General features: G+C 47.1%; 1 protein-coding gene across 3 annotated transcripts in view; it reads right to left on the bottom strand.

Moving 5' to 3' along the window:
- Nucleotides 1–5,670: 5,670 nt before the first annotated feature.
- Nucleotides 5,671–17,833, bottom strand: part of GALNT13 (polypeptide N-acetylgalactosaminyltransferase 13) — a 154,300-nt gene continuing 142,137 nt past the window's right edge. For all 3 annotated transcript variants that reach the window (XM_087733433.1, XM_087733431.1, XM_087733432.1), the window contains one exon: nucleotides 5,671–9,773. In XM_087733433.1, coding sequence (XP_087589559.1) covers nucleotides 9,633–9,773 — 141 coding nt within the window. In that variant the 3' untranslated portion in view covers nucleotides 5,671–9,632. The remainder of the gene's footprint in view (nucleotides 9,774–17,833) is intronic.

The following is a 17,833-nucleotide window of genomic DNA, read 5'->3' as shown; positions in this document are numbered from 1 at the left end:
AGGTGCCTCGCTGTGGCTGGAAAAGCTGCAGGATTTGGTAAAGGCCCTTATTTACAGACACAGACACACAGAGAAAAGAAAATGCATGGGGGCTGTAATGCTCTGCTAGCTCCCCCCGAGCCTCTCCGGGCTCACGTCGTTATTTTAAGTTGATCATTTAAAGAAATAACACTGACAACATTGAGCAATTGCACTACGCTGCCAGCAAGAACAGCTTTTTGTAAAGAAAGCTCCTTATGTTACAGGAGAATGCCCTTGTCCAGGGCACGGACAGTGGTGTTAAATAAAATTAGCCTTCCTTGACACCACTATTTGTAGCTTTTTTACAGGCTCGTACAACAATTCAAGTCGGACGGGACCTCGGGAGGTCACTGAGTCCAACCTCCTGCTCACGCTGGATTTATTTCCCTCTAAATTTTTATATCCTAGGTGAGAAGATTTGTGTCTCTAACAATATAAAATTTGGTATAAACCTTGCCAAATAGGAAAATTAAAACACTTTTCAATAACATCATCCCATCAAAGAGACTTGACCTGATTTCTAGCTACCCCTGACTGCAGGCAAGCTCGAGCTCTGCCTGGAGCCAGCAGGGCTGGGAAGAGGATTTTGAATAAACCTGATTAAATATCAATACAAGATAGAAGAAACTTGCGAGCAAACTTAGATGCACATGCTTGTCAGAAGCGAAGTATTATTACTATTGTGCTATGAAGTCCTCTCTTGTTTGCATTTTGCGGCAACTGGATGGAGCCGGGGGGTCTGCTCGGAGCAGGAGAGCAAGGACACGGGCATGGAGAGCAGAAGGGACGTGAGATGGGGCACGAGGGTTCGGATGAGCTGCACTCCCCACCCAGGGCCACAGTGCCTGCCCGTCCCCAGGCACGTCTCCTGAAGACGCTGTGGATTCTCATCTCACCTCCAGCTCATCAGCAGAAATAGGTGACGCACTGTGGTGTTGTGCCATAAACACTTCTGCAGCTCCTCGCATGTGCCAGCCCCAAACCCATGGAAAGATCATAGAATCGTTTAGGTTGGAAAAGACCTTTAAGATCATCGACTCCAACCGTTAACCCAGCACTGCTAAGCCCACCACTAAACCATATCCCTAAGCACCACGTCTACCTGTCTTTTAAATCCCCCCAGGGATGTGGACTCAACCCCTGCCCTGGGCAGCCTGGGCCAGGGCCTGACAGCCCTTTCTGTGAAGAAGTTTTTCCTAATATCCAACCTAAACCTGCCCTGGCGCAGCTTGAGGCCGTTCCCTCTCGTCCTATCAAGATCACACAGATAGTATTTGCCCCTTAAATGTGAGGGCTCTCACCAAAATTAGGACCTTAATATGCACAGGGCAGAACAAGTTACTCCAGTTTGGTGTATAACTGAAGCTGACAAATATCAATCTTATTTGAAATGCAGTTTTTTCCTGAGCTGGATGCTAAATTCCCCCTTTTTTTTTTTTCTTTTCCTCCCAGCGCTTCCTGGGACTTAAACACGTAAAACTTAATTGTTGTGGCAAGAGAGAAAGGGCTTAGACACAATAAGAAATTTCAGTTCACCCCGAACGACTCCCTTGGCATCTGTCACTGCCCCATCGCAGACTCGACATCAGCCATGACCTGCTCGTAGGCTTTTGCAGCGTGAGCTGCTGTGGATAAAAGCACCTGGTACCAGCAGGCAACCCCGGCAGGGCAGAGGCCACGGGAAGCACGCCGGGAAGGGCGGCAGAGCCGGTGGTTTGCTGCCCGTCCGCTGCTCCGCCACCGCGGCGCTGCTTCCCGCGCCGCCACGCCTCCCCGTTGGAAGCATTGCACTGCAACGGCCACGTTCACTCTGCGGCAAGCCTTGTGGCAGATACAGCCCTGCAGGCTGCGAGGGCGATATTGCCGTGATACCAGCAGAGGGGAACTGGATTGTTCCTGCTCAAGGCCTAGGACCTTCGAGCAGACAAAATATGTTGGATGTGCGGGACCAAACCTATTATTTATGCATTCCTAGACAACAAAATGCCCAACATGATCCGTGTTCATGGGCAAAAAGAGGCAAATCCACATGGGACAGCTTCCTCCGCAGAACCTGAACTCCCTTTGCCTGCTATGTCCACATGTGCTTGTTCTCAATAGGCTTCCATCCTCACGAGAGCCTCGGCCATAGCGTGGGTAATCAACAGAAGTTTTGTACTAATGTATCCTTTTAACAACATCTTTGTGCCATCAACTTAATGCCAACGAGCTTTGTAACTGCACTTGGGTTTGATGAGCCCATGCTAGCTGAGGTGACCGCGGGTACGGCCAAGTGCCATTTGCTCACCACAAAAACGATCTCCTTTTCTCTGCTGGTTTCTCTGAAATAAATAAAAAAAAAATGGTTAACATTTACAGCAGTTGGAGATACATTTCACTTTTAAATCACCTCTGCCCCCCTTACTGGCAGTGCCCTCGCAGACCTTGGGTACCTCTGACCGCACACAAAGGCGTGCTTTCCTTCTGCCGCCGCCCCAGCCCCGCTCCGTCGAAGGGCCAGGGTCGAGCGGGGGACTCCCACGAACGGCCCCAAACCGACACGCTGCGGTGCAGACCACCCCTGCAATGTCTTGGCTGTCCTAGGAGGCCCCAGGGTGAAAGGCCACGAAGGTGCACATCGGGCAGGAATCATGAGCTGTAACGCAGACAGAGCAGAGCAGAGCAGACAGATATGAACACGCTCCCCGCCGGCTCCCGGCTGAACACCAAACTCCTCCGCTGGCATCCCCCGGCCGCCCGCAGCCAGCCCGGGGTCTGCCCGCCTTACGTACCGCAGGACGCAGAGTAAATGCACCACGGTGCAAGTCACACGCAGAAGGATGTTAAGATGTCGTCCTTAAACATTTAATTTGCACGTTAACATAACAATAATTAACATTATTCTTCTGCATGTGCTGCAAATGGAATGACCTGGAACCAAATAAATAAAGAAAACCTTTTTGAAAAAAAATGGAATAAAATGCATTCTTCAAATTGAGTTTGTGTTAGACATGATGTTTCCCTGCCTGCCCCCCTGATGGTTGAGGATGTCGCCAGTAACAGCCTGGAAAAGCGCCTGCGGCTGGTGGCCTGCGAGCTCGTGGATGGCGGGCAGGGACGGAGGCATCCGAACTGCCTGAAAGGAGGCTGGAGCTGGGGGGGTCGGTCTCTTCTCCCCAGTAACAAGCGATGGGACGAGAGGGAACGGCCTCAAGCTGCGCCAGGGCAGGGTTAGGTTGGACATTAGGAAAAACTTCTTCACTGAAAGGGTGGTCAAGCACTGGAACAGGCTGCCCAGGGCAGTGGTTGAGTCCCCATCCCTGGAGGTATTTAAAGGACGGATAGACGTGGTGCTCGAGGACATGGTTTAGTGGTGGACTTGGCAGTGATAGGTTGGCGGTTGGACTCAATGATCATAAGGGTCTTTTCCAACCTTAACGATTCTATGATTCTATGAATCCCTTGGTTCCTGGAAGAGCAACCAGATCCAGTTGCCCTGGCCTGGCGGCGGCTCAGGGGCTCTGGTGATGGGCACGGCCTCCTGCTCGGTTCGATTTAAACTCTCCTGGGCAATAGTTACCTCTGGAGCTATTTTGCCTATTGCCGTTTATTACCTGCAATTACCTAATTTCAACACATGGAAGCATTTTAAAGGTTTAGCTGATGCCGAGCGCAGTACGTGGCTTGCATACTGCGGGTACGGAGGGGAACCGTGTGTTTGACAAGCAGGGTGAGCTGATGACAAATAAAATGATTAGCCATTTATTTATGGCCTGAATTTACAGAAATAGTCTCCAAACTTGTGCCACCCAGTCCCACTGGCTTGCAAGCTGCCTGAATGTGGGTTTTAGGGCAGATCCTACCAGATTTACTCCGCAAAAGTCCTTCCCAGTCGAGGTCTGAAATGCCCGTCTGGGCGGGCGGCAGCAGTGCCCACGGCGGTGCCCTGCGGGGCTTCACCCAGGGGGGCTGGCTCCACAAAACCCGTCAACAGAGCTCAAAAGACATAAAAATGCATACAGCTGTTAAGGAAAATGAGATGTAGGTTGTTTCCCTCTCCGTAATTTTAGCTCTATAATCAGTCCTAATTATTAATATTTCTGCGAAACGCAAAAAAAGAAAAATACCTCTATGTCTGCATTCATTACTCACAAATAGATTATTTTATGATTCATTGAAACGATGCACATAATTAACATGAGCTCTACAGTTAATTGCATCTTTGCAAAATAGTTTAATAATCAGAGTAGAAACTTGACAGTCATTTTTTTAATCGCACATATGCGATGAATGTTTTATATAAACCGCAGCTCATCAGAAACAAATACACAAATACCCGTTTCTCTGAAGGCAACCTGAAGCAGGTAAACCTTGATAAAAAGGATTTCATTTTTTTCTCTGTAGTTGCATGAGCAAGGCTGCTACTCTGGAAGGGCATAATCCTGTCAAATGAGACATTAACTGGTAGCACTTTTGTAAATTAGTTGATCAAAGGACACTGTAACAGTGTAGGAAGATGAATTAGGAAACTAAAATTGCTATTATATAAAAAAAATCTTTTTTTTAGCATCTTCAATGTTATCATTTCTTTGTCAGTAACTCTAAAATAATGCAGATGAAGGCTACATAATCGCCTATCATTTATAACACTCTTACCGCTTTGCTTTACTTTTTGTAAGGCTTGCTAACAAAAAGGCTTGACTTTGTCCAGCAATTGAAATTAACGGTAAAATCCAAAATAATTCAATATTGGCATACTATTATTTGTGCTAAAATTTCTGAGGAATCACTTCCACTACAGTGGTGAGATGAACGGATCGCTTCCCTCTCAGTCTCCTGAGGATTAATTTTCAGTTATGTTTGTAAATCCCTTGGTTTTAAAATATTCTCCCTCCTCCCTTCTTACCAGAACTTACCCAGCCACTTCAGGATTCAAGATGCGACGTAAAGAAAATCCTCCGACCACCAAAATGAGACTAAAGCTCCATTACCGACATCATCTATTAGCTATAATATATATAACCAGATTCTTTATTTTTCTTACAGCTCCCTAATCAGGGAGCATGTGCACGACTGTCCAAGCCGGCCCTTCTGGGCACCGCTGCAGGCAGAACTGAAGCAGGATTTACACGGAAACGACTGTTTTCCTACTGAATTGTTATTTTTTTCCCAAAACACAAACGGTTAATGCAGCACTCGGGCAATATCTAGCAGAGCAGGGCAAAAACCTGGGGTTCAAGTGTGAGATGCAGACCCCGGCGTGCCTCCTCCAACTCTGGTGCACGGGCAAGTGTGGTTTTCTTGCATGCCGACGTTTTCCAGGGGATGTCTGGAAAACTGAGCCTTAAACGCCACCGAGGGCCAGCCAAACGCCCGCGTCGACCCGCCCCGCTGCTCTCCCGCACGGCCCCATCTCCATCGCTCACACCACGGCAGGGAAAGCTCTTCTGCCCGTCTCTGAAGCTGTACGTGTAAATAAAGGATCTAAAAAGATAGGGGTTGTCGTGGAAAGTCTGGGTTTTTTACCATATAAAAAGATAAGTGCATGCAGAAAAAGACGAAGGCACCAGAAGAAAACTAAACCAATATATTTTAATTCTACAAAAATGTATAAATATTTAAATGTACAGCAAAGAGTACCAGTATACCATATAATAACTGTTACAACATTTAAAATGTGTAATTCTTTACCCACAATCTACTTTTATAAATTTAATTGAAATCTGCGTTCCCAGCACTTATTCAGGAGCCTTCGTAAGCGTGTCCTCCAAACCACCACACCTCCGTCTTTTTTTTCCTGCCTCAGTAAACACCGAGCAGAATTCCAACGTTTTCCAAATAAACTTTGTATCTCAGAGTATCGTGGCCTTTTTGCAAGGCGCCGCTCACCGAGCTGTCCTGAATACGTGCTCGCGGAGAAAAAATAAAATAAAATGGGGGTGGCCACGTATCGGAGCAATGGTTCTGGCTGGATGTTATGACACGTTGGAGAAGAAGCACGGACACAGAAAGCCACAGAAGCATTAGAAGACATTGCTGGTGTTCACTCAACACCGTCGGTCATACAGGAGCTGGTAGGTAGTAGCAGGTTACGCGTGGTGTAGTCTCACCAGCTGTGTTAGCTGCGGGCAGGCCGTCAGCTACCCGAAGAAATGCCAAGCGTCACGAGCGGGCTGTGGCATCCACCGGCACTGCCCAGCTCCCGGTTATCTCCCCAAACTGGGCCAATCTGGTCAACAGCTCTGCCCTTCTGCGCATCGCCTCGTGTCAGGCTCTGCCCAGCACCCACACGAGATGCAGCCCATGGGCGCGGGATGGGATCAGCTCTCTGCTTTCAAAGAAAAATAATCAGGACATGGAGTTTTGCAGCTTTCCTTCAAAGCTCTATTCGTATTAGAGGGCAACAAATAAATAAATCCTCCTGGTGACTGGGAAATGTGCATCGGTGGAGAAACCCCCTAGGCCGATGGATCCAAATGCCCATTTTGGTTCTGGGGTTGTACCCGGCTCCCCTCCCTCCGCGGACCGCCAGAAAGCGATGCGTATGTAGAGAGAAAACGGAACACAGCTTTTTACAGTGTTTGCGGTTCAACTTACCCTTCAAAACGCTCACTTTGCTGATGCCACCCAGCATTACAGCTCGCTCTCATTTCATCCAAGCAAGCCTTAAAAAATATGAGAACCAGCAACACTCTTCCAGTGAAAGCAATAAATATTCAGCATTTGTAGAGTTCTTTATATTTTAAACGCATTGTGCAAACAGAAGTCAATCCTCCCAACACCTTTCTGAGATACTTTATAAACGGGGAAACAAAGACCAACCGGTGTTTTTCGGCTGGGGTCCATTTGTGGGCACTGAACTTCAGACGCTCACCACCAGAGGCAACCAAATGAGCCATTTTAAATGATTTCAGCCCAAATGACTTGCCAAGGCAACACCTGAATTCGGTGGCAGGAGGAAGGGCAGGGGTCCAAGCGTGCAGTGACTTACATTCCTTCACCAAACCCCATCATTCACCATCTCTGATGCCGTACCAGCATTTAAGGCACCCTCACCATCACCACCTCACCCTCCATAAATGAGGCTTTGTACGAAATTCCTCTGCAATGAGATTCATGGGGTATCTGTATCCTTACCGAGGAGATAATTCCAGGATCTGGCCCCTTGAAGCCCATGGAAATACTTGCCGTTACTGAAGCTGAACAGGTACTTCAGTGCTTTTTTTAGCTCTGAGCATAATTTCTAGGTGTCAGGCCATCCTGCTAGCGTGCCGAAGACCTCCAGCAACCCTTCTGCTCTGGCCGCGAGGGATACGCACACTCGCTCCTCAAGAAGCACAATCAAACGCAGCGGCATCTCTTTCCTTCCCTCCCCCCAAGCAAGGATGCAGCAGTGCTGACCATACCCAAACACTGCAAGCTTGCTATCTGAGTCAAGGGGTTATACACTTCACAAGAATATTAACCTTTATAGTAATTCTAGGGAGAAAAATATTCTTTTCTTCATCTGTTTTTGAGATTGCACCTCAAGCCTAGTTGCACACCGACGGCACCTTGCCATCACCGTCCAGCTTCAACATCAAGAAAACCTCGTGGCCTGAACAGGGCAGTGTAGGAGACGTGGCAGCCTCCACCCTTCGCAGCCACAGGCATTTCATAAGACTGGAGGCAGCCAGAAGCCACGGCACCGCCAGCCGCCCTCTCCTAACGCTCCTGGATGCTGTAGGACCTTCCACAACATTTACTTCTGCAATGACACGCAAAAGGCAGGTGCCTGGATACCTGACCTCCCAGCAGGAGTGGCTGTTCACATGGCAAAAGCCCTTGGAAAGGTGATGAAGAAACAATTTTTTTTTTTTTTTTCTGCATAGAGATTGGTGTTTAAATTTGTTCGTGACGTTTGCATGCTCTTTCTACAAAGAAGAATTACAGCCTTCTCCTGTTTTGCTAGCTTTTAAGCCATGTTGTGTACCTTTGTGGCGACTTGAAGATGAGAACTGGAAGTGTTTGACCCTACTTGGAGCAGGGAGGCTGGACTAGATGAGCTTCCAATCTAGGTTAACCTGCGACACTCTAGCTCCCATGCATGCACAGCAATCACTTTTCCAATTTAATATCCAATTTAATATTTGTTATTTAATGATGTGTATCAAGAAAATATGGATGATCTATAAATTTATAATACGTACATATATATGACACTATTAATCCATAACAACCAGAGCATTATACAGAAAATATTGTCATTTTTAATGACCTAGTGCATAAACAGACCTTTTGAGGAGCTGTGAGTGAAATAATGGGAAACCATTTCACCACTTACCCGTGCTGAAATTACGCTGTGGCTGCTGCCCTGTGATTTAGGTCTCTTGAACCCTCTAGGCAATGGGAAGTGAGACTGTGCCGAAAACCCAGCCCAGCCCGTTGAGCAAGATGCGTTTTGGGGAGCGCATGCTGCTGGGGTCACTGGAGGATACGTCACCAGTACATATAGGAAATGTCACCTGTATGTATAGGACCCTTCCCCACACCCCGCCGTGGGCCGGCACGGTGTCAGTTCCCGCAACGCCTCCGACACGACTGCGTCCCATCAGCACATTTTTAATAACCACGCTAACAAAATGATTAAGCCACAAAATTATTAAAAATATAAATAAACATCTGTCATCGCTATCGAAGCAAGAACATCTGGAGCCAGAACTCAGAGTCGATCCAGTTTCATCCTCTGTGCAAAGCGGATCCACGGATGAAGCTCTTGTTTGTGTCTTATACGGGATGCAGGTATACACTAATGCTTAAGGGTAGCAGCGAGGGATCGAGTTCAGCCCAACGCTCCGACTCCAGTGGTCTCAGTTTTTGGTACCTCCATCTGCAACCCCCTTGCAGCTCCCCGGGTCAGCCCCAGCCATTTCTCTTCCCGCTGCAGAGGACATTTCAATCTGCACTGGTCTGAGTTACCCATGTGTGTCACTCCTCCTTCCTGACATTGTTCCCGCGTCTTTTGCTGTTGCCTCATTTGATTTAATTTCAGTTTCTGAGTGCAGACTTTGCTCAGTTTTGCTGCTTTTCCAAACACCAGATCCCATTTTTTTCCTGGCACGAACCACAGAGCTTTCGCTACGTCTGGTGACTTTGCTGCTCAGCGTGGTTCTTTGCCGAGTCCCACTCGACACGGGAGAACAGCAAATATCCCCTCCGCGTTGCCAAGAAAGACCAGCACCAGCACATCCAGCCCAGGAGAAGCCTGCCAGGATGGTTCCAGTGCCAGTTAGTGTCATAAGGCATTTTATATTGGGTCACTTCTCCGTAGTGGTGTGTGACGCACAGAAAACACCCTCCATCCCAACCTCTTTGACGCAGGGTTCATAGAGGTTTCTCTGGAACCATTTTTGAGCACATTTGTGTTGATAACAGCACGTTTTGACATTTATAGGCTCAGATGAGCTTCTTTTGAACAGTCACAGGTTTCGAAGGGGCACGTGGAGACCTGCCGCATCAAGGAAAACGTCCCGTGACTTTGCTCTGACAGCTGGGATTTGGAGGGGGCTTCAGCATCGCTGGCCTCAGCAAGGAGGAGGGGAGGAGGAGGAGGAGGAGGACGGCCTGGCCGAAGCAGCAGCTCTGTGCCGGCTTCAGGCACCCAGGGTCATGTTGCGCAGCAGCCACTGCTGGGAACGGCTGTCACCGCACTCCCTCATGGTGGGAACCATCTTGTCCTCCTCCGACGGCTCATCCAGACACTGGTTGCTGTTGATATGCCTCAGGGTGAGCTTCTGCAATAGAGAAGGGTAAGAGCTGCAGCAAGATAATTACGGCTGAAAACCAGTAATTGCATTTTCGGTCTTATTCCAGTATTATTCTAGTGACTACACAAGCCACGAGACAGGTACCCATCCCTGGCTGCCACTCGTATGGCTTTACAAGAGCTCCACCACGCTCCTTGCTGCTCCACGGGTGCTCAGCTCACCTTCTTACATGTGGCCATACATATGGCCACATACATATGGCCAGGCAACCCGGGGAGCGAGGGCCTCTGCTGAACCCAGCAACAAATAAATCCAACAGAGAAGCGCAAAATAAGTGCATGGAAATATTATTTCAAAGCAACAGTATTTGGATTAAGGAGCTTAGACTCCAGCAACCTGAACACATGTGCATTTCAGATCAGTGGAAATTTGCTAAGTATTATATGAGCAACAGTAACGTACAGATGGAAACTCTTCTGTTTCCAATACAATTTTTCTTCTTTGGGACACCCACCCCTTTCTATTCCTACCACATGACACTGTATTTCTGAGGAATGAGAGAGTCAGAAGGGAAATAGAACTTATTTTGAAGAAATAAATCATCTTTTGTTCAAAAGCACTGGGAGAACATAAAGCGATGCAGGGCAGTTAAACATGAAGTTGTGTACTTAGAAGAAGACAGGCCCATTGCAGCTGAGCAGGAGGTGCTCCCTCCATTGCTCCCCCGGGGTTGATCTGGGGCTTTTACACACAAAATCACAGCAATTAAGCACACACCTTAAATGCCTTTGCTATCAAGTGTTGCATTTACCAATTTACTATTTCCTAAAAGGTCTTTCAGTTCCTGAAAAAGCAATTAAAACCGTATTATATGCAAATCTGCCCATGCACCTGTACACACGTTAAGTCAGCAGCCGTCCGTCTGCGTAACCCGCACGGTGAAACACGCGGGAGCCAGGGGAGCGCAGCGCTGCCGGACGGCGTGGTCTGCGCAGGGCGGAGGGTGAAGATGAATCTGTGCTGGCAGGGCTGGGACCGCCTCGCCGGATCCCCGCCGGCCACCCCGGCACCCCGTGCTGCCCTGGCCAGAGCTCAGAGCCCGGATCGGGGCAGGGTTACACCAGACGAGCCCTGCGCAACTCCGACACAGCACAATGGCCACGCTATCAATGGCCTTACAAGCCCAGTATCGGCTTCATACTTCTGAAGTAAACATCTGTGCTTGCTACTGCACCCAATGCAGAAAAATCATGATTTTGGCCTTTGTTTAGCTCGCCCCCCAGTGTTTTAAAGATTGGTTCTTCTCCCTCCATGGCCATAACAGGGGAAAACAAGGGGTGATGGTTTTATACTAAAGGAGGGGAGATTTAGACTGAACACAAGGAAAAAAATTTTCACAATGAGGGTGGTGAAACACTGGCAGGGGTTGCCCAGAGAGGTGGGAGATGCCCCATCCTTGGCAACATCCAAGGCCAGGCTGGATGGGGCTCTGAGCAACCTGGTCTGGTTGGAGATGTCCCTGCCCATGGCAGGGGGATGCACTGGATGGCCTGGAAAGGGCCCTTCCACCCCAAACCATTCTGTGGTTCTGTGATTCCACAAGGCCATGCCACAGATTTGGCAGAGCAAACCCAGCACGGGTGCCCATCTCCTACCATGAGACCAAGAGCTGTGCTCACAGGCTTCGCTTCCCCGCACGGACCCGCTCCTCTTCTCTGCACTGCTTACTAAGGCAGATGAAGCCGCAGGGCGGTCTGCTGCCCGCTGTGGGACAGGTCCTGCACGAGGGATGGGTCCCACACGAGGGACAGGTCCTGCACAAGGGATGGGTCCTGCACGAGGGACGGGTCCTGCACTAGCTCCGCCGCCCCATGGGATTATATAGACTCTGTCCTTCCATTGCTTTTAAAAATAGCCATGCAACTTACACAGGTAAGTTTAAAATGGTCCAGGTAAAGTGGTCAAACCAGGTCTGAGCTGTTGTGCAGCAGCTCCACAGGGATTATAACCCTGCCCCAGCAAGAACCACCAAGGGAAGAGGTGATTTGAGGACTGAAATCTTGTTTGCAGATCTTCCACTGGAGCAGAGACCAATTTTATGTCAAACACCATGCAAAGGAACAAACAGGGGAACAAGGCTGGGCGGCAAAATTCTGCAGCCTCCTGGAGGAGGGGGTAAGGATGAATCAAGCCCGCGATAGCAGAGCCCGACCCGAAGCCTCGCAGCAGCAGCATTGCAGAGGGCTCCTTCCAGACAGCGGCTACCAGAGCGGTGGAGGCTGCTTGCTCCCTCGCACACACCCACGAGTGTAAATGCTACTGTAATAAAATATAAACAACATTACTCTAACTGATGCAAATAAGGAGTCACTTCAGCAACTGCTGTCTCTGACACAGTCTCACCGCTAATAAACACCATTTGTCTATCTTCATATGAAAAAAAAAAAAAAAAAGACTGTTGTCTGGTGTTTCAATTTAACTGCTGGGAAATGCTAAGACTGCCAACAAGCGATGCGGTTTTATTACCAAAACATATACCTGTGCTATTGCACTGTATAATTTTACACTGCAGCTACCAGATTGCCATGTCACATATTAACACTCCTAATTTGTGTTATGAATATTCTTTCAATAGCTCGTCCCTAGAGATTCGCTCCTCAGTTTAAAACAAACTGTTACGCAATTCTCAAAGAAAAGCCTGCAGATATTATAACAAATCACCGAGGGGCCATTTGATATGCATTCAGTGATGAATATAAGGCATTTTTTCCTCTAATTACAAGAGGAAAGAATTAGTAGCGCTAACAGAAGTAGCTTGTTTACTAAATAGCACTGCTCAAAGTATCACTGATTCTTCACTTATATTGTTTTAAGTGCAATTAAGCTGCTATCATTTTCTACTATAACCAGAAATGCAAACAAGTCTAAAAACCCTGCTGCTGCCTTCCTCAGCTGCTCCCTTTTGTTCAGTGTATAATTTCATGCTAGACTACCATATCATTGGGATTTTCAACTCTCTCATAAATTTTTTCTTTCTGTGTTCTATCGTTATTTATGCTACCACAAAAATGGTCTCGTTTGCTTGGAAAACAATTAATTACTAGGCAATATGATACTCATACAAGCCAGCCTAAGATTTTTGTTCTACTCGACGGTGAGAACAGAGGCAGGGATGCAAAGCTAGCTGTACAGACACGCAGGTGCACCGGAGCAAGCTCTGTAGTTTCCCGCTTACCAAATGTATGCAAATAACAGCTCTGATGAGTGAAGACTGGGAGTACATCATGGCAAAATGATGGGCACAGATCCTTTACCCCAGCAGTGCTTTGCTCCAGTGGTCATTATAGATAGCAGCAGCAACTGTGGAAGTTCTCCGTTTTAAAAAGTGACTTCTGTGGACACCAGCAAAATGTTGTTCACAGCAGAAGAGGTGCTTGGAAAATGCAAAAGCCATTTCTTGAAATAGCCTCTGCAAGGCGTGCTCGAGCGGGGCAGGACGTGCCCCTGCCCGTGCTGCCCGTGGCCGGCCCCCGGCTTTGCCGGCTGTGACGCCCAGGCTGCAACCCCACGTCACCTGCTGGGATCCCGCGGGCCACCGCTACCGGGGGCCTGCCACCACCCAGAGCGGCGTTCACGGGTTTCGGTGGGATGCGCTGGGAGACGGCGGTCACGCCGTTTGACTGGGGAGCAGGTAAGAAACGAGAGCAACCCCTCCCCATACCCCTGCAGGTGCACTGCCCCATTGCTATCCCTTACGTTACCCAGCAAAACTGCCCGGGAAAGAAGACCAGCGGTTGGCACAAGGTTTTCATTCCTTCAGTGGTGAATGTTTTGAAATTATCTGTGACTAATATCTCTAGGACTGAATTACTTAAAATTGGGAATTTTCAAAATGAACGTTTCTGAAAAATAGGATGCAATTGGCATTATTTACATCTCCTGGAATAGGGACCAAAGCTTCAGCTATCGCAAAGAGTAACAATCACACTGACATCAACAGATCATGGGGGTAGCTCAAGACAGTTGAATTAATCTAAAATTAGTTATAATTAAAAATAACTAACCCTAAACATGTATAACATTATATATCTATACAATCATCTGAGAAAACAAGAAAGGAATGCAGCTGAGTTTAATAAGAAGAGAATGGAGAAGCATTTTTCTAGCTTCAAAATCATTACATGTTATATTTGTTTTTAATACCAACCTCCAACCATTTGTTAAAGGAAATAGTCAGTGGAGCTGTAAAAAATGTTTCTAAAGACTTCCAGCCTCGTGTAGTTTCTCAGCATCCACGTTTGCAAGGGGCTGCCATTGCAAGCCTCCACAGTGGGACCGTGGGTGCCGTCCTCTATCGTGCTTAGCGTCAGGCACGACTGGGTGATTATATGAAGAAATGTATGGGTCTGCACGACAGAAAAACGGTAAAAGTAAAAAAACCAACAGCACAGACAAAGACAAACAAAGGAAAAAGCACTGTTTGATTAGACATCCACAGCAGCGAGCCGGAGAAAGCGAAAAGCACTCTTATGGGAATTACTAATGGGTAATTCTGCCTGTGAATGCTCTGGTGTCAAACTGTAGGCAAATAGCACCAGCTTGCACACATATAACGCAGACATAAATAGGCATATTCATGAACTAAGCTTCAGATTCACAAAAACGTTCTCACTGCTCTGCTTTGAGGGACCGGTCCACTTGAGACCCATTCACTTTACATTTTGCAATTTAGACCTGAGTGTGCCTCTGAATCCTCCCCCCGCATACACGCTGCCTTGCTGCAATCATCATTTCCCATTGCACAGCAAGATTTGGGCAGAGATGATGATTCTACTGCAGTAGTATCCTGTACTAAACATCCTGAAGCTTACTCGAGCATTGCTAAATTAAAAATATAATGAATTAAACATTTACACATATGGAGATAAAGATTTTTTTTGCCAGCTACGATTTCAGCTCTTCCTTTACTGTGCCAATACCAGGTAAACTGAGATGGAGGGGAGCTTTTTTTTCCCCTAAACCCTGCCCGAGGCTGCGGCAGCCGGCCGTCGGTACCCAGCGCGGCGGGGGCGCAGGGCAGGGGCTGCCTGCGCAGCCTGGGGATGCTCCTCCCGCATCCCAGCCCCGCCGCTGCCCCCTCGCCACTCCTGCTCTGTGGTTTGGGTTTGGTAAGGGAAAAAGTAACAGACATGTAAAGAGGCCACTAAAAATATCAAGAAGAAATGTCCTTATAATGTCACTTTGAGTAGCCAGCGTGAACATCAGTGCTTGTTTTGGTTTCATTATGTGTTATTGCTTCATGTTCACGTCTGTCTACTATTCTTTTGAGGAAAAACAGAGGTACATAAATAAATTACTTGGAAATGTAATGATCTCTCTATATTGCATGTTTATATTATATTAATGCCTAAATTTAGTGGATTCTTCACATAGGTATAAATAGCACTAAGCATTATTTTGGTGATCTGACCAGACTCTTTTCTCCGGTACATGAGACAGCCAAGTGTAACTTATGTACATCAGCAAGGCTGCACTGACTTCAGAAAATCTATGGTAATGGAAACAAGAGATCATTTGTCCCCTTCACTCAATATATTAAACATTACTTTCTAAGAAGGTAATAAAAAACCCTGCAATGTCTTCCCTACTCATTTTTGAAGAACTAAGTCCTTTCCAATACATAGTAATAAAACTGCAGTTTATCAGAATAGTCAAATTATTGGTGATAATCTCTAATGGTAGAAGTTGGTTTGACTACACCAACTCCAGCCGGTCCCACAACTTTAAGAAGAGAAATAGTCACAAAGTCTGTAATTGTTGGAAGGATGCAGACCAGCAGACGTGACACTGATGACGCAATGTGTATTTACATCATTTCTGAACAGAAACGAGAAGGATCGTTGAAGTATGCACAAGGAACAAGCAGTCGTTCACATACGTTGTGCCCACGTGCTTCTCTGCCATCAATCTTTACGCCATATGGTGGGGAGCGCGTCTTTTCGCTATTCTCCCGTGCAGGGGGGCTCGGGGCCGCGCACACCTCCTGCTCCGCGGGCACCAGCACCCTCCCGCGCACACCAACCTCAGCATCCCCCTTCCATCCAATCACTCTCCTGACGTGATGGTCCTGAGTTATCAGTCTGACACACGTATTCCCCACAAAACATTGGCAGTCTGACACCGTAGAGCGACTACCTGAATAACTAGGGTTTGGTGCGTTGGAGTGGTATCTATGGCAAGGCACTAGGTCACGTCGCTGTTACACAGCACTGCTAGAGGAGTGAGCAAGATGCGCTATTCTAGGGTTTGGTACAGGGGTTGCAGGTGTTGCCAAACTTACCTCAAAGCTATATTCCCATTTACCAGCATACTGACGGAAAGGGAAAAAAAGAGGAAATTGGAGTCAAACAGTGACTCAGGAAACATTTTTTGTGAAGAAAAATGTTCATTCATCTCTTCGTGAATGCAAATTCAACAGGTTTGCACGGACACCATGTTTAGTGACCGGTAACAGTAATTACGCAAGATCAAATCCTGACATCGTTATTCACGCATGAGGAAATGAAACAATTTTCTATCAGATGTGACACATTTACAGCATTATTTTTCTCCTGAGATCACTCGCGTGTGTTACATGTGATAAGATTTCACCACACTGGACACACTGAAATGTGCCTGGACGTCACTGGGCGACCCAAGGGGAGTCACCAGGTACGTGGGCACAGACCCGGACGTGCTCCGCACAGCTTCCAGCCTCAGCCTGATGGATCTCTTTGGCAGCCAAACACCAGCTGTATGTAGCTCCTGCACAAATATCTCCACCAAGACCAGTGCCCCAGTACAGGGGCAAAACAAACTGTTCAAGAAAATTGGAAAAACGGGTTTCCTTAGACCAGCGAGTTCACAGGCTGAGGGAGCAACTCTCCATCGTAACTCCCAGATCTCTTTCTGCTGATCTGCCGCCTCATTTCCCACCCCCGTCCCAAATCAAATAGCATTTATGCATTATAAATATGTTATAAAGCACATGCTGATAGGAAGCCTTGTAAAGCGGGGAAATTCTAACTTGGCACGTCCCATTGATACAGCTGATTTATAGAGCTGCCCTTGCAAGGTAATGAGCAGCTTGAGAAAGGGCCAGGAATCTTAATGTGCTGTTCAAGAAGTAGGAAAGAAAAGCATTAAAATTCAATAATGGAAGGCAACAGATTAAAAAAAAAAAAAAAGGAGAGAAGGAAAAAAAAAGGAATTTCCTGCCAAGGTGTAAAAACATTCAGAAAAAAAATGTTTACAAATGCTGCAAACTCCTATTGCCTGCAGTGTTAAAAGCCATTTTGCACTGAAACGGGGAGAGCTGCGCAGACTCGGGTACCCTTCCCGCAAACAGCTCCTTCGGGGGAGCTGCAGGCTGGAGCTCGTTCCTGTTGTTGCTCCTGCCGACAGCAGGTTTCTTTCTTTAGTGTTCCCTTAAATCCAGGCTATACCATTAACATTTTGTGCATATAAGGGCTTCTTTTTAGACTATATAAATATTAATATCAATATTGAGGTCTCTGTTTTTCTTCTACAGGTAATATCTAGATAATTTAACCTATCAGGTTAAGAAAAAGAGGCAGCTCAGTGAAAACTGCCTTGGAGGAAACAGCAATGGCATAAAAGGTTCAGGCAACCCTGCAGGCCCAGGGCCGCAGCCAGCGTGTGCCATGCTTTAGTCAAACTGAAAAACAGAATTATGGAACAACAAAAAAATCACTTCTTGATTGCAAAGGATTTTGTTTCGACATGGACTTCCACTTTAGGTAGATATTAAAAGAGAATCCTTAATTTGATTCTTTTAATTTGGGGCTTTGCAAAAAAAAAGAAAAAAAAAATTAACTTTCTTTTTAAGCTTGATGTAAAATATTGTCCATACTGCGAATTAAATAGACAAGCAAGCAACAGGTTATTCACCCAAAGTTATGTGAATAGCTTCTCTTCTTACACCAGCCCTCTCAATCCGCAAATTACTTATTCTTTGACAGCCGCGCCCACCGCTCGGGTTGGGTGTTGCACTGCCGAGCTGCCCGCAGCGCCGCGGCACATCCGCA

The sequence above is a fragment of the Nipponia nippon genome, unplaced genomic scaffold (assembly GCF_047370975.1).
Source record: "Nipponia nippon isolate SJK-2023a ecotype South Korea unplaced genomic scaffold, ASM4737097v1 scaffold_5, whole genome shotgun sequence".
Lineage (NCBI taxonomy): Eukaryota > Metazoa > Chordata > Aves > Pelecaniformes > Threskiornithidae > Nipponia > Nipponia nippon.
The sequence above is the reverse complement of the archived record's forward strand: the minus strand, read 5'-3'. Positions and strand labels throughout refer to the sequence as shown.